This window comes from Onychostruthus taczanowskii, unplaced genomic scaffold (genome assembly GCF_017590055.1).
Source record: "Onychostruthus taczanowskii isolate IOZ18803 unplaced genomic scaffold, ASM1759005v1 scaffold161, whole genome shotgun sequence".
NCBI classification, from domain to species: Eukaryota; Metazoa; Chordata; class Aves; order Passeriformes; family Passeridae; genus Onychostruthus; species Onychostruthus taczanowskii.
Genome location: NW_024498807.1, coordinates 467,619 through 491,846, shown reverse-complemented (window position 1 = coordinate 491,846; position 24,228 = coordinate 467,619). Strand labels below are relative to the sequence as shown.

The window sequence follows — 24,228 nt, the reverse complement described above, 5'->3', positions numbered from 1 at the left end:
ACAGAATTGTATAAAATGAATAATATTAATTTGAAAAGACATCCTTGGCAACACATACATGACACCTAAAGTGCATCACCCTATTGTCCCTAACTTTTAAAAAAAGAAGTTACAAAAAAGACAGAAAAACTGTCTAATACTGGAATATATAAACAACAAAAAATTATAGTTTGCTTACTACTTTTCAAATGAAAGAGGCAGTCAGAAGAGTTCTCCTGACTCAGCTTTCTTTTTCCCTGCAAAAAGCAGTCATGATGACTGCTTTTGGATAGCATAATGGATACTACTAAGTGCTACAAGTCAAATAAAATTCAATACAATTCAAAGCTCCTGCTCTGAATTCTGCACAATTCAAGCAATAAAATCTCCTACAGAGGCACAATCATTCCTGCAAGAAAAGATAAAAATTAATATATCAAAATTATTTTATTTAGCAAATGAATCCAATAGGAGCTAGGAAACAATGATGTTCTTCCTTGCACCGTACATTGCAGATCAGCTTTAATAATCCTAAAACACTTCCTACTTGACAGTGAAGGTCTTATTTTAGCAAGTGAATTTTCCTGTCACTAGGCTACTCCATAAGCTTGCAAAACTCCTGTGCCTCCACTTAATCTGTGGCTTGTTTTAGTACAGATAGACATACTCAAGGAACTTGAAAGCAATTTCCATCTGCCTTACAAAGGAGGCAGAAAAAACATTCCTTCACTTGGCTCTCTCATTTATGTTACCATTACACAAAGCTTAAACCAGAAGTGCATTAAGAGACTCTTCACAGGTTAGCCCCGTCACAGTGCAGCCCTACATTCATTGACACAGTGAGCAAGGGCAGCTAAGACAGGTTTCAACAGATGAAAGCTTCACTCTGCAGCAGAATACACCTTCAAGGTTTTTTAGAGATGGCCCTGATGAGCTAGACAGAAAGTAACACCAGTACTGAAAAGGCACCAGGTCTGCAGCAAGGTGCAGCTAAGGAAGGCACTGCCGACATGAGCCAATCATGCTCCCTCTCTTCCTCCGACATTTGCTTGCTGCTGTGCTTTGAACCTTTTCAGAACACGGGGGTTAATGGCTGTCATTGCATCTCTTGTTCTACTTTGACTTATGACCTCTTGTTAGTTAGCTGCTTTCAAGTCATGACAGCATTTCAAATTTACATTACACCTGCACTAAGTCTTATAAAAAACAGTGTGCAGAAACACAGGCACAGATTCAAGAGTTTGTCTTTCTGAAGTGCTGTGCAGTATGAAGGATAAGGTTTTTCCAGAAGAAAAGGTGGCAGGGCAATAGTATTTCAGACTATGAAAAAGAGAAAGGAAAGATCTTGGAGCTACTAAATCCTCCACAGACAGTACCAGCACACAGCCCTCTGTGCAATCAATGTGGTGGTCTTCTTTCAAAGGAACACGTAACTTTAAAGAAGTTATGACCACAGGATTATCAGACAATATATGGGTTTCTCTGTGATCATACTCTGCTAAGCAATTAGGTCAAACCCTGCTCTTGAAAATTAGTTTAGTGCAACTGAAGGTCAAGGAATGAAAGCATGCGGGGGAGATGAAGCAGAAAAGAAGTAGAAGGATTTAACTCTCAGGCACATACAAAGCCCTTGCCAGAAAGAGGAGTTGCACAGTTGCTAGAACTTTGTAGTGTATGAAAGGAACATTCTTGGCACTGAAAAACTGGCATCTGTGTACAAATAGAAAAAGTGTTCCAAGTCATAAGCTGTACACAGAAACAAAAAGGAACTTCTTCACATCAATGTGCTCACCAGTACTGTCTGGTTCATTCTAAATTATACTTTTGTCAATGGATTGATGTGGCTTAGTTGTCAGGCAAATAAGTATATTTTTGTTACTTTTAACCAGAACAAAGAGATATTACATGCTTTTACAGAGTTCTGTAATTCTTAGGGAAAAAAAAAAACAAACCAGATTCTTTTGCATAAGCAGGAATTCTGATGTCAGATTCTTTTTCTTATATTCACATTTGGGTTTTGGAATGCAAATTTGAATGAGTAAAGTGCTCTGGGTCTATGTTGGCAGCAGATGTTCAGAAGAAAAGGCACACTGAAAAAGCTGGAAGCATTACTGAAGGTTTGATGATTCTGTTCTCCTGGAAACCCATGGATTGCTGCAGATACAAAACAGAGACACACTAGCAGCTTTACACATGGCTGTAAGAAATTGACAATTATTCTTCTGAAAGTAGTCAAAAATTAAATTCTCTTTCCTGCTTTTTCTAGCACTTTGAACAAACAACATGTTGAATAGGTGGGTGAGAGGCAAACGGCAGACAGGCAGAGACAAAACCTTCCCTCCTTCTTGTATGTATATAAACAATTCAGCTCTGTCTCCAGTTTCATATTGTCTAATCAGCACTCAGTTGTGCAGTCTGGGTAACACCAAACATGCATACTTGTCACTGTGCTAGTAGACAAGACAAGAAACACAAGTTATCAACATTGCTGAAACTTCATACAAAAGACTGAGTAATGGTCAGACACTATTTTTATGCTGTCCAATCCAGTTACTGCCTAGTAGGAACAGCAGCTACATCATTGAGGGAAAGGAGGGTTAAAAAAAAAAAAAAAAGCAGCTGTAGGCTACTCCTTTGTAAGCAAAAGCATAATATCTAAAGGCTGCAACTTCCACACTGCAGGTGCAGTAAAACCTTTCACTGCTCAGGAGATAGACATTTTTTTCTTGGTTCCTTCCTGAGAATTCATTTTACCTTAAAGTTTCATCTAATATAGTTCAATGTGACATAAATGCAGAAGCATTACACAGACAGTTAGAGAAGCTGATAGTTATAAAGCCTTCTCTGTGATATGTTCAATTTTTTTTAATTTTTGTTTTTAATATGAGACTAAGCTCAAGAGCTCTTAGCTGTCTCATATAGAGACAAAAGCAGGGCTGCACCACACTTTCGCAGTTGCACTGTCTCTCCCACTTTCACAAAAAGAAATGTCATGTTAGATTCAGTGAATCTTGGTATTCTGTGGTTCTCTCTCAAGCAACACTTCTGAGTCACTAACCTTTGACAAGCGCATTGCTAAAAGGCAAAAAGTACTGACCTGTTCTAGAGGAATTTATAACTGCTCCTTTGCAGTTACAGTGGGAACAATAATAATTCACTGAATGTGGTGACATGACAAATGTAAAATGAACACAACCAGTATGAGGGTGAACTCAGTCTAAACACATGTAGGATTCTGGGCAAAACTTGGGGATGGTAAAAACAACACAAAAGTGAAAATGTGAGATGTTCCTATGCCTCAAATGCCTAACAAAATACTTAAGTAATTATCAAACTACAGAATGTGAAGAGCTACATAGTACTAGGGAAAATGCTTTTAACCAAAGTCTACTCATAGAAAATGGAGTTTAAAATACCAGTGTGAAGTCAATGTCAAAATGTGGTATTTAGTGTATAAGCTGGAAGAATGTGTACGGTTGTAAAACTTCCAAGGCAGCTGTATATCAGCCATTTCCTATTAATGATGCCTGGGCTGGAGCTTGTTGAAACCCATTTGGTCTGAATACATGTGCATCTGCTAAAGCCTTTTCAGAAATCATCTTGTACTTATGAAAAGTGGAGTACTCACACTTGTAAGCAGTTGAAGTAATAACTACATCTATAACATACAGGAAAATGAAAAAAAAAAAATGCAAAGAAAGCCAGAGATTTTCAAGCAACTACCATTCATGGTATTAAAAAGTACATGTACACATACAGCTACTTTAAGAATCAATGCCTAAGCATTGCTATATAAATACAGAACTTAATATACCTTGTGAGTACTTGAGTCTAAATGCTTTTACTGGTATTTAGTACTTCAGTTTCCCCTTCTTTTGGACTTTTCATGAAATTTGTAAACTAACTCAGCAATTAACATTAAATCATAAGTTAATCTAGCTCAATGTTTAAAGTCACATGTGACATACGCCTGACTCAGAACTGATCTTAAAAGCTCAGTCACCACTAGCTCAGAAAATCTTAAACCTGGAGACTGGTGTGAATATGAAAACATATGAGCAGAACAAACATTTGATTTTGGTGATGCTAAAGACTGTTTTTGCTGCTATTTAATAACTAGTGTTTTGAGTTACATGCTTCTCTTTTCAGCTATGGGTTCTGAAGCATGCCTGAATCAGTGTTTGTCCTTCAGATGGGGGAAAAGTTTAGAGATAATTCTTATCAGACCTCACTTGTGTGATCCACTCTTTCGTCACACTGAACGGCCTTTCTCCCTTTCACCTTTTCAGAAATTCACTATTTAGTAGCGTATGACCTATCATCTCAATGAGCAATAACATTGTGCCTACAAGCAGCATTCCTATGGAGATTTTGACTCTGGAAGGTATCTATGTTGAATGGCCACAAATAAAACCACAGAAATTCACCACCTTTACAGCACAGATGCACCTGTTAAATACATTAAACAATGATAATGTAAGAAAATGGTTTTTTTCAGTATATTTGAAAAAAAAATTAATACTGTCATAGAGGATGGATGATTCAAACACTTGCTAGAAAAATGATGAAATCTAATCACTAAAAGCAGAAGTGAGGATGGATTGCAAAGCCCCAAGTAGGTAATGACTCAGTTTTCTCTAGAAATTATACAAATTGAAGGTGGGAAAGGATTTAAAGTTTGGTTACTTTCTACTTCTACCAGGTACAAAGAATCACTAAAATACACAGGTGTATTATTAACCTTTTAGTATTAGAGCATAAGGAGAAGCAACCTCCTTTTGTTCCACAAAAGATGGTGGAATAATTTTTTGTGTAGAAAAATTTTGCATTTTCTCCTCCAGTTATTAACTTGATGTTAGCTAAACATGTAAGAAACTCACTGAGCTATAAACACATCACTTAAGCCAGTGATGAAAATACTGCTTTTCTGTGACTTAAAGGCAGCTCTTTAACATGATATGGCATTACAAACAAAGCGGTTTGTGTCACAAACACAATGCTCTCATGCTAAGTGCCTTAGTAACTTTCATATAAGGTTTTATGAGCCACTACTTAAAACCAAGTAACTGTCTGCTTCCCCAGATCTTAAGCTTTTATTCACAGATTCACAGCTATTCACGTTTGTAGACGAGCTTGGGCACTTCAGAATTTAGAACATTAAAAATAATAAAAAAATTCCAAGTTGTCCTCTCTGACCCCTGTGCAAAGGAGGGCTTGTCTGGCTACCCTATGGCTGCTGCCACAGGAAAACATACTCAGACTGTGCTGTCACCAGTCTCATTGTCCAGGGTTAATCACAGTCAGGTTTTGCTTCCCAGTTCTGAGCAGCTCTTCCCCACAGTCTTAGCTGGCCGGGCTGAGGAAGGGCACACTCGGTGCAGGCTTTTCAGCGTGGATTAGTAGGCTGAGCCAGTACCTGTCACAAAAAGAGGCTTCCCCATCCCATGGGCCCTGCATTCCTATGCTGTGCTGGTGGCTGGCACTGATCCTTGTCTGACATGCCCGTGCTGACCCAGTTCAGGGAGCTCAGTCTGTAATCCCCTCCCGCTTCCAGGCCGCGCTCACGATGGTGCCAGGGCTAGCACAGGAGAATGCTGCTCAGTGGGTGAGGAACAGGACCATGCCATCCTCAGACCCTGGGTCTCCCAGGCAGGCAGAGCCAGCCTGGCTGGGCAGGCAGAGCAGCGCTGACCAGGAGCTAACACACAGTAGGAACAGTAATGTAAAGGTTTCTCTCTAGAGGAACAAAAGAGGCTGCAGAAGTAGACCAGCTTTGCAAGATAGAATCTGGAATGGTTTGTTCTTCAGCTAATGTTAGAACTGGCAGCAAAGCCAGGAAAAGAGATATCCTCCTTTCAGGCAAGAATGTGAAGTAAAGAGTATCAGAAGGCCCTTTCAAATAAAAAACCATGAGAAAAGATGAGATATAAGGAACTGAGCCATTCCCTGACGTGCTTTCCTTTACCAGGGAATCAATGGCAATTCTACACAGATGGCCTGCTCATGGAGATAAGAAAATATTGCCAGACAGATAATATACCAACAAAGTCAACACTCCCATACCAAAATGTTTGAAGTTTGTGTTTGCAAGGAATAAAAACCACAACAAAAAAAAAACACATACACAAACCCAAAGCAAACAAAACTAAAACCCTAAAAGAAAGAGAAGGCTGAAGGAGAGAATTTGAAGTATCTATCTCTAGGATTACATCTGCATCACCTTACTTAAAGGTAACAGGAGCCAAGTGTCCCAACAAAGGAGTCCAAGTCAACAAGAAGAGAGGTATTGAAAGATAAAATCTGTTACCATTCAAGACTTTCATATACTTTTTTTTGCCTTATACAACAATAAACTCCCAGCCTTGTTGATGGAGTTATTCAGTGTTGAGTTCTTGGCCTCAGAGCTGTAGGATCCAGGTAAGATCCACACTAGCATTATGTGGACAAAAGCCATGTTATGGGTTGACACTGGCCAAACACCAGGCACCCACAAAAGCCACTTGCTCACCCTCCCTTGCCACAGCTGGGCAGTGGAGAGAAAAAAATTCTTCCCTTCTTCCCACCAACAGTGCAGGGGAGAGAGGGTGTGGGGGTTTTGGTCAATTCACCACCCCAGGTTTTCTTCCCCTGCCCTGGGAGAGGAGTCCTTCCCCTGTGAGACGTGGGCTTCCTCCCAAGGGAGGCAGTTCTCCAGTTCTCCATAAACTACTCCAGCGTGGGTCCACTCTCATGAACCAACTGGATCACAGCCTCCTCCAGGCATCCACCCACTCTGGCCTGGGCACCTCCCCCATGGGCTGTGGGTGGATCTCTGCATCCCCATGGATCCCCATGGGCTGTGGGTGGATCTCTGCATCCCCCACGGGCTGCAGGGCCACAGCTGCTTCACTCTGATTTCACCACAGCCTACAGAGGAATCTCAGCTCTCAGCCTGGAGCACCTCCTGCCCCTCCTCCACTGACCCTGGTGTCTCCATTGCTTCCCTCACAGGTTGTCACATCCTCCTCTGGCTAGAGAAAAAAAAAAAAACAAACCTGTGCCCCACTTTGGTTTCCTTTTCTTCTTAAATATGTCATCACAGAGGCATTACCACCATCTCTAATTGGCTCAGTTTTGGCCAGCAGCATGTTCATCTTCAGGAATGGGCTCTGCTGGACATGGTGGGAAACTTCTAGCAGCTTCTCACAGCAGCCACCTCTAGTGGCCCCTCTGCTACCAAAAACCAGGCTGAGCAAAACCAACACAAGGGGGAAAACCCCACACCTTGTCATCCACTAAACCTGACAGAATGATTTAACATGGCAGATTGTAAACTATGCCAGCATAAAACATTATCAGTAGCACAGAATTTAGTTGCACTCAGTTATACCTACATAGCTAGGCAAAGTAAACACAGAGACAAATAACAGACACCACAAAGGGTATACATGATTTGAAGCTTTATGCATTAGCTTTTTAAAAAATACCATATCAGTACTGAAGTTCAATCCTCTTCTCTAGAAACTTCAGCAAACATAAAGATAGAGAAGAGACGAGTCTCCATATCACTTCTCTATAAGCACAAGACAGTTAAAAGTCACCAGTTTCCATAAATTGAACAGCCTTTCTCTGTCCCATAAGTGTTAACAAGTTCAGAGCACAAGTCCAACAGATTGTGACCTGGGGAAAATGTCCCTCTGCTATCAGTTCCATGGCATGAAAACAGGTACTCTAAGTGCATACTTCTACAGCCACACCTAGCCAGTATCTCAAAGCTAGAACAACCACTGACACTTGAGAGAAGACTGAGGAAATGTACAAGAGTCCAGAAGCCAATTCACATACCAGGCAGAAAGCAGGACTCCAAGTAACTCATGAAAACTTAGAAGCACACCATTAATGGCTCGCAAATAAATACATAGTGGAAATAAAATATTTCCAGTACACTCATTCAGTGACAGGTTCTTTGCCTCTTGTTTAGACAAGAAGTGCACAGACAAATGCTATTGTCCCAAGTAATTTTTATCCTTTCAAAAATCTCATTCCTCTGCATAATTCAGAATAAAAACCCCTCAAACTAATTTCAACCAGTATGTAAAAACAGTTATAATTCACACAATGAAATCTCCAGATTTGGATAAAGCTTACAGATCCCCATAAGCTCATAACCACCCAGTAAAGTATTTTTCTTTCTGTTAAATACATGCAAGACCACCTGAGCTTCATAACAAACAGAGACTTGCACCTGCAAGCAGATGGCACTGGGGCAGACTTGCTCTAGAAGAGCAGCACACCACTCTAGCGGAGTGTCACACCAGGGCCCCTGCTGCTGGTAGTCAGGGCACCCATGTGGCCTGGACAGCCACACAGCAATGCTTCCTCCTCAGCACCACTGCCTCTGGAAGCAGAAACGGTTTGGTACATCAGCTTGCACAAACAGGAAGGAGTAAGGGGAAGGAAATTAAACTCTCAAACCAAGAGTAAGGCCACCATGTGCATTACTCACTGTAGTGTCTTACAGCACTGCTGTAAACCATGTGAGTTATTCTGGAATTGAGTGAAAAGTACCTATTACAAGATATTCCCTCCAACATCAATGGCTGCCACAACCAAAAAAACCCACAAACCCCAGCATGCCAATAACACCACACTTTTGATACAACAGGACAACATCCTCAAGGACTGCAATATGCCTGGAAACTTTGAAAGACAGTGTTTAAACTGATCCAAAATATCATCAATGACTATATCCTTATCAGACTTCTCCTCTTCCAGAACAATATCGTGCAATTCTTTCTTTTAATTTTACAAGCTCTATCTTTATACAATTTAGATTCCTTGTTCATACTGGTCTCATTTCAACAGGTTCCATAAGGTCATTTTCCTTGAGGCAGGAAGCCTTTCATTTCCAGCCTGCAGAACCATCTGTGAAAATTGCAAATGTAAATATAGTTTCTAAAGTTTGTTTCACCAACCATTTTAATTTTTGCAGCATATTAATAATATCATACCACTCCAAGCATAGTGGTACAAGGCTAAACGTACTCAAGTCTTAAATCATCTTTCTCAAGCAGCTTCATCTCACTGCTTCACCACCTTAACTTAGCATCTCTTATTCACTTTAGAAGAGGACAGCAGCAATCTCTTTGAAATGGAGGGACAAGACCCACAAGTAATATGTGAAGAAGGACATACCAAGGTTTACAGGGATATGGAGAGATTCCTGCCCCTACAATTCAACTTTGTCATTAGTCTGTTCCTTAACTGCACCAAAACCAACACAAATGTCACACAACAAGTGACCAAAATGTGCAGGCTCCACTCTTCCTGTATCACCTCCTAGACAAGAACTCAGAGTTTAGCAACATCACCTGTATTAGACTTCTTGGCACTGGCCTTTGTGCCCAGTACTGCAAAATTTCACATTATGCCAAAATTGACTGAATAAGGTAGACAAGCAACAAAATAGTGAAAGATTGAAGATCTTTAGGTTTTGTCTACACTTTTCTCAGCTTCACCGATCTTAGCCACTTACCATAGTTAAGTATGACCTATTATACTGCATGGCAAGTCAATGAATGCTGTTCAGGTTTAAAGGATAATCCTCCTTTGTGTCACCTATCTTTGTGCAAGGGGGACAAAACACAGTTTGAGAAACAGTTTTATTTGAGACAGAGCTCCTTCAAAGCTCCATCGAGGACACAAGCTGCTGAGCCACTGCTTTAACTGGCATCATTTCTTCAGAACATAAAATTGTATCAACAAGTTGCACAGGTTTTCTAACCAAGCCAGTTAAAAACAGAAAGACAACTGGACATTTAGCCAGAGTCTCACGAGAAACACACAATCTGCTCCAAAAACTGGTACAGCTTTGAATACCTTGGACTTACTGCAACAACCATTTGTGAAGATTACTTCAATTACGATTGCACCTCCCATAGCTCTCCTAATTTCCAGCTTATACTTCTTGTTGTCAGTTTATGCTCTTCTGTCTTTGTGGTAAAGTGACTCTTTATCTCCATCCCTCCTGCATATTTAACTCAAAGTACATTTATGAAGGTAAGCACAACTCCATGCAGGCTGAGATTTCACAGCACTTTCAGCTGATCTGAGAGTGTACACCTGCCATAAATTAGGTAGGGTATAAAAGGTAGGCTATTTTTTCCCCTTTGACAGCAGCACTACAAAAAAAAAAAAAAAAAAAAAAAAAAAAAAAAAAAAAAAAAAAAAAAATCCAAGAAAACAACATACAGAGAAACAGCAGAGGAAAGAGATACTGATCCTTTCAACCACCAACACTGCAGCCCGAGCTTTGAACAAGGCTCTCACGAAACGATGCTGTCAGCCTCCCCTTCCTAGGCTAAAGGGGCCAACTTCTGTTCAGTACACGTAATTCCAGCAGAGCAAATGACATACTCAACATCTGTAAAGAGAGAAAATGGAGAGGAAAAAAACCCCAAACACCTAAAAATCCCCACAACACAGAAGGACTAATCTGGAAAGCTAGAAGGACAGATTGAAGTTTCAGCACCACCAACACACCTGCTTTCATATTGGTCATGCTTCACTGAGCCTGGCTAGAAATAAAATCAGACAAGCATTTTTATCTTCTTCCTGATGAGTTTAGATTTACAAAGATTTGTGCATTTAAACTGAAAGCACAGAATAATAAGCAAGCTCTAGTTTTTATTACACTGTATTTCAAAGGGCATACAAAGCAGACATTATTCTCCCCCAGGAAAAGAAATAAAGTAAGCAGGACCAAGTTATACCCAAAAAAGCATCAGCACGTCTTGTGCTTTTCATGAAGCAAACCTCTCAGCACATTTTCTACAGCAGCAATTGTCACCAGTGGCATTGTATGGTGACAGCTCTTGCAGCCTGTGCAATCAGCAGCTTGCAGGTTATTGTGCATTTGTGAAAAGGAAACATTTTGAGGCATGTCTCGGAGGCAAAGTGTCTTGAGACGCATAATTTTTGCAACTATGCTTTCCAGTTAAGAAACCTTCCTTTTCAGTATCCATGCAAGCATCAAAGCCAGGACTTAAAGACAAGCATGGAACAACCAACTTCTCCTCCAAGAGTTGACAAAACTGATAAAAAATGTATATGGCTCACAAACAGCACAAAAAAGGGTTATTTGATGTAATTTGAATTTCACAACATTCAATTCTTCAAATAAAACCAAAAGAGCACACAAAAACACCAATCAGACAAGTTTCCTGGTCAAACAGGGACTTTGTTGTCAACATTTTGAGTTCCTTCTAAGGTTCTTTTCCCTGAAAAACTCATATAGTCCACTCAATCTAATTAATTATCATGTACTACTAAAATATGAACAAAGTAGTTATAAAACCAGTGAATTATACACTTGCAGTATTTATCACCATGCCTGTACAAAAAACACAGGAAATGGGACCGCAGAGGTCTGCACCTTCTGCTTCTTCAGTTTAACCATTTTTCTGCTGCACGAGAAGGAAGGTTAACACACGCCTTATAATGGAGCAACGTTATACAAGTTAAATAATATAATGTAGCAAGAAAACTCAAAGAAAGAGAAACTGGAAATTTCAGTGTACCACAGTTAAAAAGTTTGTAGCTCACATGCAACAGTTTTAGCCCTAAGAAACCGTTTTTCACATTTCTCCCTCCCCTCCCACATAGGACTTTCTGATACATAGGGAAAAAATGTTACACTATGAGATGGCTGTCAGGGGTTTTAAATGTGACAATTTTGAAAGGAAGTATCCCCTTTGTGATAGACACAATGTGTTTCACATCCTATAAATCTCACAACAGAGCCTGGCAATATTGACACAATTTTAATGCATGGGCTAGTTAGCAAGATTAATTTAGACTGTCAAGCCTGAAAAGTGCCATGAAGGTCAAAATCTGGTTGCCATTCAGGTTCATTTGTTTGGGGTTTTTTCAGTGCTTCTACTTTCCTCCCAATACAGAAGTGCAGTGTAGTTACAGTGTTTGGATAGATGACAGGCAGCCTCTGCAGTCGTAAAAAGCAGCGCTACCAAAACCCAGTATCTGAATAATCAAAACCACATACATTCATATTCAACCTACATACTGCCTGTTTACAATGGAAATTATTTTCCAGGAAAAAATACAAAAAAAAATAATCCTTATTCACTCAACTCTGAAAGGCGGAGGAACAGAATGTAAATACATATTTGCACAGCTCTCTGTTCTCTCTTATCAACATCTTCAGCATGTTATCCTAGGCATTTTTCTCTCACGACTGATAAAGCCATTAGGTATATTAGGTAGCAGGGTTAGGTGGCTACTTTTTATTCTTAGCATTTCTGACTAGTGAGTTCCCAAGCAGAGTCAGAGCAGTCTCCAAAATTGGCAAGATTCAGTGTAGCTTTCCTTTGACAAGTTTTAAGTGTTTCCCAAGTGAGTCCAACAGGTCCAAACAAGCCTGACATTCAAACTGTTAGATACTTCTTCCTGGTTTCTGAATCAACAAGAATCTAAAAATTGTGAACCACAGTGCAATGCAAATACCATTCTTCAACTCCAAAACTTTACCTTAACACTCTGCATCTCTTTTAGAAAGCACATGAAAGCTCGAAGGAAAATAAAACAACCAAAAATACCAAATGTGGGTGTTGGGGGTGAAGGAAGGAGGAGCTGTCTATATGATCAGGAACTCACACAGAGAAACACAGTATGTATTTTTAACACAGCTTTGGATAGCTCTCTCTAAAATTATTTAAACAACACCACATTTCTCACAATACTGTAAGAATTCCCAAGCAAGGCCAGTCATGGGAGGTAAAAAACATACCTTGAAAGGTTCAGTGTACTTTGAAGGTCTTTACTTGCTTGCTCACCACAGAGAGATTTTTAATGCTGAACTCGAATTCCTGACTTTTGGGAAGACTGAAGTAAAAGCACTGCAGCAGGTATTTAAAATGCACAGTCACAACACCTGCAACTGCAGGCAGAATTAAAATGACAAAATTGCTTTTAGCGAATTTGTTGCTCTTCCATGATAATGTTTACCACCACTTGAAACTTCATGGTTAGATGATTACTTAACACTTCTGTAGGTAGCCTGGATGTTAACAAGTAACACATGTAATTTCGTATTTGTAAGAAAGACGGAAAACAAAAAAAAAAAAGTGTATGCAACACACCAGTATTAATCAAGAACAATCTTCTTATATGTTCCAAAGATAGCATTAGATCTATAAGTCTCCCAAGACTGCACTGGTACAAAAGCTTAAGGTAAACCAACCTTAATAGCCGTGAACTTGTCAGGAGAAATCATGAATGGGCAAGAAAAACAAATAAGGTTCATTCTATCAGTATTTACAATTGCAAATTTCTTTTTTCTTATTCTCCCCAGGCATAAGTGAAAACAAACTAAAGACTAGAAGAAAACTCAGACTTTTTTGGTAACAGGACTATGACTGTTTGTAGCTTTTTCTGCAAAAGCAAAGTAAAATACCAGAAAACTAGAGCGCACATTTTTTTTTTTTTTTTTTAGCCCAGGCACACCATCATCCCTTCTTATTTCCAACAATGCTAAGCAACAATTAAACCTCTTTTATTACTTTCTATCAAAAATTTAATTTACACAGCCCATTTACTTTCTTCAACACACCTTTCTTATTTAAATGATTTTTTATTCTAGTTACTGTCAGAAGTACTATAATATAACAAAGACTTAAATAATTTACAAGGGAAAACAGTGTAGATTATTAAAATCAAAATTCACTGGGCTCCCTGAAAAAGCAGGTTGGCCTAGGAACTTAGGGATCTTTTCATTGAAACACAAGTCCATCAATAAAATCTTGCCTGTTAATTTATTCACCTTTTTTTTTTCTTCGTGCAGGCAGCTAAATAAGAGGAAATAAAAGCATTCTTCCAAGAGAAGGGGGAAAATCAGTTGATTTTGCAAATTGGAACCTTTCATCACTGCTTAGTTGAAATATTAATTCACAATTTGGGTTCCCAAAAGAATACAAGAAATTTTAAAGTCAAAGGTGTCTTTAATATTCACTGTTTTTTGAGTTTTGAGCCTCAGGGTAACTACATTCATATGCAAACCTAACAGTCAGACCTAACCTAACCTGCTAAGGGGTAAATGAGGAAGGGTATCTAAAAGTGACAGATTTACAAAAAAGTATTTTGTGCAACACTAGAAATTTAAGTTCAAAAAGAAATTAAAAACACCACTGAAATAAACCATACAACAATTATCCTGAGGTTTGTTTACTCTCATGGTTTTACGACAACATGTCACACTGGAATAATCCTGGTTTCTTAAAATGATACTGAAGTGAAAGCCTTGGCCCTTTTAAATAGCTATATTCCATTTTTAAAGGAAAACCCTGCCAAACATTTCAAGTGTTTTACCATCCAGTGGTACTTTCTCACATATGTAGATAAAATTGACGAGGTTCTTAGATTTCTTTACTCTTTTTCAAGTGAAAACTAGAGTAGATTTTAACCTTCTTTAAAATTCATAAAATATTATAGGTTTAGAATGCATGCCAAGCTTCTGCAGCATTAGGATGGCTAAAACCCCCAGCGCTGTAATACCCTGTTGGGAAATGATAAAATGAATATACCATTTTTAAACTAAATGCCATTACCTAACACTCTGCCAGTTTGAAACCCTCCATTTGTTCTGGTTTTTTTGGTTTTTCTTTTACTATTTAACATTTTCAGTGTTTGCACTTCCCATACTGTAAAAAGCAAATGCCTGCTCCCCACTGCTGTGCTCTGGAGCTTGTGATTTCCAAAGAACATTTATTTTAAAAAAAACCCTGTAAGTATTTAAACACTTCTTATGTAATTGACCTAAGGGCAATTGTTCTATTTCATAAATATGTATCAGGAACCAAACACTGCACTGATACTTCCTCTTTAAAAAAAATACAGGAGAAATTACATAAACCATAACACCTTCTAAATTTGAATATCAACATTGTCCTCTCCCTGAAGAATTTAAAAATCCCAAAATATATGTGTGCCTTTATTATCGTCCATGAAGTCAATCATTTATCAGTATCTGTAAGCACAACAATGGTTTTATTTTTAAGAGTCCAGAAACCTAAACCTGAATTTTGGAGCACTGTGTATCCTCATCAAAAAAACAAAAAAACACTAGAAATCAAATAGAGCAATTTTAGGAGCTAAATAATTGTTTAGATCACAAAATCCAAATTTTTTAGCATGAAAATACATCTTCCTATCAGGTGATCCAGCAAGTTAATATTACTTCACAGTGTAACAAAGTCCTAGAATGTTACTTTAGCTGTATGAAAATGTCAACCCAGAACACTATGTGGAAATAAAAGTACATATTTATTGTCAAAGTCACATCAACAAACTTGTATATAAAAGGGATGAAGTTTACTAGATATACAGTGCAATTCACTTTCTTATCGTGGGGGGGGGGGCTCTTCATTGGTTAGCTGTTGTTTGGGGGGGGGTTGGGTTATTTTGGTTGTTTGTTTCATTGTTTTTTTTTTTTTTTTTGGGGGGGGGGTTTGTTTTAGGGTTTTTTTTTAATTTACTTTTAAGAAATCATTAAATATTTCTAAGTTAGTGCCTATTCAAGTAACTTGTTCACAACATTTGCTATGACTGGACCCTTCACTGGAAAGGTATTCAGAGGCAGATATGGGGGCATCTGCCCCCCATATACTGAATGCCCTGTGCTAGCTGAACACTGATCCTATGCTTTGAAATTGCCAGGATGAGCACTAGACAAGGATTCTGCCATACTGGTTTGCTAGAATGCCATTGGATTCCTCCTTAAAGAAGAAGAAAAGAACATGAAAAAGAGCCTCATGTAACAAAATTCAGTGTTTTAACTGTCTTAAAACATGGAAAGCACTGAAAAAACAAGGCACGACCAATATTGTGAGATCGGAGGGGCTCACAATTGCACAGCATTCACGAATCAAGGTTCAGCTCTGCATCTGCAGCACTCTGCTCACGTCCCTTAATCTGACTTCCAGCTCCGGCAGCGATGCCCAGACAGTCATCTTCACCACAGATATAGATGGAATACAGAGCTTCTCTCACTTCTTTGATCACCTTCTCAAAGCAAAATTCAACACGCAATACAAACGTAGTCCTTCACACTATGAACAATGCAAACTTCCCTCCTTCAAGCCCAGCCCGTTTCCAGTTCCCCGCCCGGCGCACAGCAGCTAGCCCCGCACGGCCACAACTGCGCCGCCGGCAGCAGCTTCGCCCCTACGATTCGCACAGCACCCGGGAGGGCGTCGAGCAGAGGCAGGTACCACTTAGGAACTGTCCCTGTCCAAAAATCTCATCAGACCCATGTTAAAAAGGCAAAGACGCGACAACTTCAAATCCAACTCCCTTTTCTGTCTTCGGGCACCTCAGACATGGTGGAAAGGCAACGCGGTGTGAGAGTGCCCTCTCCCCTTGCCCGGCGCGCTCAGAGACCACGGCTCCCTCCGCCCGCACCCACCTGCCAAGGTCCTCGCCCGTCTCGTAGTGCTCCTCCAGGTTCTCCTGCCGGAACACCGTCATGGTCGCCGCCCGCCGCCGGCTTCAGCCCCTGCTCGGCGCCCTCATCACCAGCGCCCCGGAGCCGCCCCGCGCTCGGCTGCGCGCCCTGCGGAGGAGCGCGGAGGTGAAGGCCCCTGCCCGCGGTCCCTCCCGGCGCCGGGGCGCTCCCCGTCCTCCTCACCCGCGAAGGAAGCGGCACCCGCGGGCCGACGAGCGCCTCCCCTGTCCCTGCCCGAGCGCCGGGAGAAGAAAGCGGCGCCCCGCGCCCCCGCCCCTTCCCCGGCAGCGGCAGCCGCCCAGCTGCCGTGGCGGCCACCGGAGCCCAGCCGCCCGCCCGCCGCATTCCTCAGTGGCTCCGTTGCCCTGTCAACCGGGACGTGCCGCCGGGCCTGCGGCGGGAACCCCTCCCGGACATCTCCGCAACCGGACCCGTGCCGAGCGGGCCGGGGCTAGCGGCACCGGCTCTCCCGCGGAGCCACCGGCTTACCCGCTCGCGACCCGCCCAGCGCGGCTGTGCGGGCGGCTCCCGGCACGGCCATTGTGTGCGCCCGCCAGCCGCGCCCTCCCGCAGCCCGCGCCTCCGCCCGCCCCGGGCAGGGGGAGCGTGGGCCAGGGCAGCCGAGAGACTGGCGGCTGCTGCTCTCCGCCCAGCCGCTGCTGGCACGCTGCTCTACCAAAAAAGAGGTCCTCACCCCAGCGCCCGCCCGTCCGGAGCCCCCAGGCCGCACCAGCAGCGGCGAGCCCAGGACGGTAGCTGTAGTCCGTGTGGAACACGTGCCCACCCCGGGCACACGGAATGTTGCCAGCCCGCACGGAGATGGGAGCCTCAGCCGCTGGCAGCGCTCTCGGGCACCTCAGAAAACAAATGCTTATGTGCTGTTTTCAGGTATTATCTCACCAGGACACAATAGTCACATTTTTTCAAAATACAAGATACAGTCTACTCCCTCTGCAGGGTGTTGTGCCTTATATTTGGCGTTTTCGTGTCATCTTATGTGCTTCTGTTGCTTCTCTGGCTCAGATTTCCCAGCACTTTATGTTTTCTGTAGTATATTGGTCCCATGTCAGGTTGAGTACTGATTACATGATGGAGGCAAGTGTTTTTCCTAGCAGCTCTATTTTCCTCCCATCCATTTTGTTCAGCCTTTGAAAAGTAAATGACGTCACATAACCGAGCAACTTTTAAGTTCCATCTCCATCTGAACTTTGGAGATGTTCAGAGAGAGAATTGCTCATCAAAGGTAACAGGAAGTTCAATGCACTCATATGATTTCACACCTACTTGATTTAGCACTTGAAAGAGCCTAACCTTCAGATATAGATCAACAAGTATAGAATCCCTGATATTTTCTGAGTGAGTTACAGCATGACCTTGTACAAGTGTCAAAAATGTTTTCACCTCCACTGAAGTCATCTGTAAATTGAAGGGTGGGTATTTGGTTGGATTGTTGGATGTGAAGTTACACAAGACCACCTGCAAAGAGTTTAGATCAAGATCTATGTACCCCTCTTTCGTTTATAGCCAATGATGCAGGAGCATGGATGCTCTGCCTTTTCTTCAGCCCATCTTCTACATGTTTAACAGGTTTCCAAAGTCATGACTCACACAGTTCAGGCTGTCAGATTTTTAACACAGTTCCAGGCTTTTAACAAACACAGGGTAAAGGTTCAAAAGTTCATTTTGGTTTGGGAGATTGTTCCTTTGCTGAAAATAAGGACAACCAGTGTAGCCAGTCCATGGAATTTCCAACACTCCAACCTTGCTTGATTCTTCAGGGTTTTTTAACTTCTTTATTTTGCTATGTTTTATGGGGGTCCTGAGCTCATACAAGAGTAAAATTTCTTGTACTTCGTATGTATTTTGCATTGCAAACAGTGCTCAAACGTGCAATTCAGTATTACTCTTTATGTGCCAGCCCTGCTTCAACTGAAGGAAATGGAATTTTGCTATTGATTCAAGTAAAGCAGGTGCACATTGGAATCAATACACAATAACTGAGATAATTACCAAGATGTAAAAGAACAACAGAAAAATTAATTGCTTAAATGTTTCTCTTTCCCCTTTCACTAAATAATCCTATTTGAAGGTGGAAATCTTGCCACCCATCCATCTAGGTCTGGGATGCCTGAATTCCGTTGTCCAGGCCCCTCAGTGACTGCGGGATTGTGTTTGAATCTCTTGTGGCAGCAGCAACAGCACAGGTCACCACGTTGCATGCAGGAGGAGGAGTTATGCTTCACTTGAGGGAAGTCAGCCACAATGGCATTTCCATGCCATGGTGTACACAGGTGCAAAAGAAGAGGTTTGCCAACAGAAGCACTGTTCCTGTTACTTCAGAAAAGTACTCACCTGGTTTTGTCTGATGCAGTTCCCTTTTAAAGGGCTTGCCAATTCTTGGTGGGACTCATCACGCACCAGGTGGGAACAGTTAGTCTAGGTGAAAACAGTCCCATTGCTGTGTCTTCAAAATGCTCATTGGCGTTCATGAGAGTTAGTGGATTGTACATGTAGTAAATGGAATAAATAATTCTAAATTGCTGTCAAATGTAATTCAGCAGCTGTGATTGTGGTTTATGCTTATAGGTTTAATATGGGGTGAAATCCAGCCCTAATAAACTTGGTGTCAGAATCTCCATGATTTCATGGTTCCATGATTTCAAGCCAGTGTGCTTTTTTCACTTACTGTAATATAACAAAAATAATAAAGTATGATTAACTCCTTACTAACACTATTGTAAATCAGGAGTGATAATGATTATTTCAGTGTGAAAGAGGCTCAGGAGCAAGATTAGTAACAACAAAAGTGTTTTTAAAGGAATTATTTGTGCCTGCCAGATTACTACGAGAAGCGTTGTGCTGAAAAGCAAGTGTTCTGTTCCTCAGTAAATATTACAAAGAATCAAATTTGCAAAGTATATGTATCCCCCAGCAGTGTTAAGTGAAAAGAAAGTTACATTGTTTCTGCAAGACAAGTGATTTATAGCACTCTTTAGCCACTTGGCTCCTGAACCCACCCAGCCTTTTCTACACGAAGTTAACAGACAAGGAGGCATATTACACGTATTGTTTCAGGATAAATCTTTTCAAAATCACTGTCAGGTTATTTTCTGACATCCAGGTAACATGTCTATCCTAACAATGTAAGATCCCAATTATGGCAAAAAACATAAATTACTTAGGCTGGCTATTACTTCTTCTGTGTATAGTTTTCTTCTTAAGAGATCAGCATTTTTTTTTTTTCAGCATGACTATAGAAGCAATTTCCTGGGTTTTGTGTGATAAACTCTGCTGATTTGCAGGTTTTCCATCGCTATTTTAATTTCTCAAAAAATTTCTCAAAAGCAGTAACTAGACAAAGCAGTCTAGTTACTGCTCCCAAAAACTGACCTTCCCTATCCATCATAAACATCAGGGACGATAGCACAATTGAAAGGTGACAATTGGTGTCACAGAGCCACTTAGTTTTAGTAAACACAAAGCACTTATCCTAGAAAAGTTGCTCCAGGTGTGCCAGTGCATTTTGTGCTTAGGCCTTGCATCACTCAGAGAGTAAACAGAAAACACTGATTCACAAAGGCCTAAAGCTGCTGACAAGGTAAGACCTCTAGCCTCACAGGGCAGTATTTTTAGGGCAGTAACTAGACTCAACTAAGTGGTGCAGAGTAAATTTTTCTAGTTGGGAAAATAATTCCTTAGCCTTTCAATCAGTGAACAAAACACTATGTTGTTTAAAATTGCAAAAATTCATTTAATTGCTGTATTTTGGAAGACAAGTAGAAATAAAGTTCACAGAAAATTATCAGCATCACTGTTCTGGAAGCATCTCAGAATGATTAGTGCCTCTTTTATTACCCAGGTATTTATGTCAGTTCCTCAGGGAAAAAAAAAAAAAAAAAAAAAAAAAAAAAAAAAAAAAAAAAAAAATTTCATTTTTCAAAAGACTTACAGCTAACCTAGCACCTGTTAACTTATGTGTTTATTCATCAGGGACCCATACCAATATCATGTACATACCCCAAAACATGCTTTTCTTTACTGAAAAATGCAAACTGTTGATGGAAACAGGAAGACTCACATCTGCAGTGGAGGGCTCATTTTCCCTGAAGCTGAACTGTGATCATGAAAGCCTTTGACAAATGACCCAAGAACAATCACTAATCAAAATCAGGGCTAAACAGCAATTACATTCCTTTGAATTATAATAATTCTCACTTGTAGGTTTGTTCTCTGTGTTATTGTATGTTTCTTTAATGGAAAATAATCTGCAAATACTTGATTTTAATTTTTTGGCACAACCGGTTTTTTTTCTGAAAAGAATGTTTACTGCAACTCAAAACATTTTGACAAAGATTGTGTTAATGTACAATTTAAGTAAGGTAGATGTGTATTTTCTTATTTTTAGTTAAAATATCACTTCTAATAGTATACCTTTTTGTTGTATATTGGACAACATATTCTGTGGGCAAAAATATATATGTTCTAAAGTAGCACAACTAAATCCTTTGGGTTTTTTTTTTTAATTTTTAATTCTGAGCTCAAACAGTTGGTTTCCTACAAAAACAAAAACGTGTTACTGCATTTTTTGTAAATTTTCTTCAGTCAGGCCAAAGGATATTCCAAATCTACACTTGGAAGAAGTCAAGAAAACCCTTGCTGGAAATCCCTGGTAGTTCCCATGCTGCCTCAAGAAATTTACAGGGACCATGAGGAACTTACTTGTACTGTATATTGCACTATAAACCTTGAACTTAATTGGCATCTCAGTATTGTGATATGCATGTTTAATAATAAATTTTATAACATTTGCTGTGATAAAACCATGAGCTTTGCATCAGCTTTTATGCAATACTCATTAGTTTTCCTGCCACTCAGTTTTGAAATATAAAATTTCATCAGACCTACCAGTAATATGCAATACAACAAAAATATATTTACAGAGATCAGAAAGTTTCATGAAGTAATGGATGACAGGATGAGGTAGCATTTCCTGTTCTGTATTTATGTCTATTTATTCTCTTTTCTTTTTTAGGGGAGTCTCTACATTTCCAGTCAGTATAGAAACAAAGGAATCCAAGTATACACATGTACAAAAGAAAAAAAAACCATTTAATAAGGGAACTTAAATTTATACAATGACTTTCATTCAGTGCTCCCAAATACTTTGCAATCATTGGTTTCTTTAATTATCCTTTCCTATACCTCTGTAACAGTTAGGTGTAAAGTAATTTTACTTGTATATACCGAACAGGTGCTCCATGCATTCACCATCCACAAGAACCAGCTTTAGAGAAACCCACATGACGGGTACAAATGATTAGTGGGATGGTGCCTGTGGTGGTTTATTTTGGTGCTGTAACCCACCAAACTTCCCACGCTACTTTCCTGCTGATGTCAGGTGTTAGAAGGTAAACTTGCTTGCTGACAAGTGGCCTTGGCTCGTTGCCTGTCAAAGCCACCTGTGGGTTCAAATTCCTTTGCCATGGTAATGTGGCGGTCATAACCTTATCCTTAGAAATAAATGCTGAGTAGTGTTTAATCTACCATTTTACAGATAAGGCATGGGAAATGCAGGCTGGATATAGAGTTTAATCCCCAAACCATGGATATATATTTAGCAGCTGAAAATATTTTTTCTTTTTTTAGCTAAACATGACTAAACTGTACATGAAGAATGTCTGTAGGATCTGCATGATGTGCACATATTTCAAGTATAAGACTTGAAATAAGTGATGATGATTGAAAAAAGATGTTGTCCTAACACTTAACTCCTTATTCCAGTTAGACTCTATGACTGTCTCTGTCAGATACCGTGAGACAAGACACCTACACAGCAGTGTTTCCTTCAAGGATGTACTGTGAAAATCTGGATTTAAAGTCATTAATGCTGCCCCAGATTCTTCCTGTCTCAGCAGGTCTGGCATGACAGATATACTACTGAGGAGTCCACAAAAAATACCTTGTTACTGTAGCAAGCGTAACTACATCTTTGGTTTTGAAATCACATTTACCACAGGAATCTTAAATCTGTACTCATCAAAAACGCAGTCTTCACACTGGTTCTTGCATGTGCCTGTCACAATTTTTGTTGGAGAAAAGCTGATAATGCAAGACTAGTGCTAAACCAGAACAGATTTAGCAGGTGATATTTAAAGGTAGAAATGTGGGAGACTTTTTTGTAGGATTAGTACATGATCCATGTTGCTCAAAATACTGGAGAATCAAGGGCAGCAATTTGAAAATCATGAACTGAGATGAACACATCAGCTGCCCGGCACCCTGACAAGGTGGAGTGTTAAAGGAGTAACACTCTCCAGCTGTGTGTGAAATGCCTATGTGTGAAGTCACCAGCATATGAAAAAAAAAAAAAAAAAAGCTGTCTGTTTGACTGTTTTGCAGCATCTGCTCTGTGTATTTGGGCATTTCTGAAAACAAAACAACCCTAAGCATGAATCTACAACAAACAGAAATTGTATAGAATTTGTATAGAACAGTGTCATCTAGATATTAGGGAAATAAAGTAATCATCTTTGGCATGTTTCATGCCCATACATTCCGTCTGCCTATCTTGCTTACATGTCCAGCAGACAATGAAACAATTGTGCTTAATTTCAGAAGAGAGAAATTGGAATTTTGTGTTCAGTTTCCTTTGTGCAAGATTCCTTTGCCCAGGTATTGCCCACAACACACTGTGATTGTGCCAAGGGCTTCTCTGTGTGTGTGTATGCCATGCAGAGAGCTAGGCAGAAGCACAACTAAATTTCTGCAAACTGGCAGATTCATCAAGCAAAAGAAAAAAAAAAAACAACAAACACAAGAGGCTTCTGTTATGTAAATGACACATAATCTTGGAGAGCTGATTAAGAGATGCTGCATATTGCTCAAATACTCTAATCAAGCCAGTTGAAGTTTCCTGTGGTATAGAAAAAAGTCTGTCCTGATGAAATTCCAGTTTCAGAGTTTGATCTTTAAGTCTGCCTGGTGTAAGTGGTACTGGTTGTGATGCTCAACCATTGCCTGCTGAAGTTTGTTTCCCCAGACCCTCCCCCTCCACTTTATTTTACCAAGTCGCATTGTTAGTTCAAGGTAACACCACCTAATATGTCCAACCTTGCTGTGGAAGGTGCAAAGGCCTGATGAGGATCAGAGTCAGACAGTTTACCTCATAGCACCTTTTTGCTGGTGTAGCTGGAAGTAAAAATGGTGGAGGAAGGACTCTGGGACAAAATTTCAAAATTAACACAGCATGTATGTGTAATGTTGAGGACTAGTATTGAGCACTTCCCTATATGTGTGGTTCAGAGAGTGTTAAAAGGAGTGTTAAAACCATTTTTTCTCAGCTGAATGAATCCTTTCCAGCATGTCTTCAATTAATTTTGTATTTCATCCCTTAAATTGATTTATTATTGTATCACAAATAAAGCTGAACAAATGATTTAATGAGTTCAGGTATTACAATGGATGGGTTACTGCTGTATATTTTAGAGATTATCTTCTTTCTGTAAAATTTTCAAAGGAAAAGCAGCAGCCATATACCTACATACTCAACTGTTCCAGTAGGATTTTACATCCTGAGTCCCTGAAGGATTTTCCTTCTCCAAATACCCTTGAGGCTTCTCAGCTACTAACAGAATAGGTGTGACAAGTGGGGGTATTGCTGTATTGCAAAAACCAATATATATTTTATTATTTATTAGTGATTGTCACAGCTCCGTATTAGTATGGGAACTTCTTGCAGGAATCGGAAGCCGAGA

General features: G+C 40.2%; 1 protein-coding gene across 2 annotated transcripts in view; it reads right to left on the bottom strand.

Moving 5' to 3' along the window:
- Nucleotides 1–16,644, bottom strand: part of DAPK1 (death associated protein kinase 1) — an 85,254-nt gene extending 68,610 nt beyond the window's left edge. For both annotated transcript variants that reach the window (XM_041399482.1, XM_041399481.1), the window contains exon 1: nt 16,436–16,644. In XM_041399482.1, coding sequence (XP_041255416.1) covers nt 16,436–16,497 — 62 coding nt within the window. In that variant the 5' untranslated portion in view covers nt 16,498–16,644. The remainder of the gene's footprint in view (nt 1–16,435) is intronic.
- Nucleotides 16,645–24,228: the final 7,584 nt, after the last annotated feature.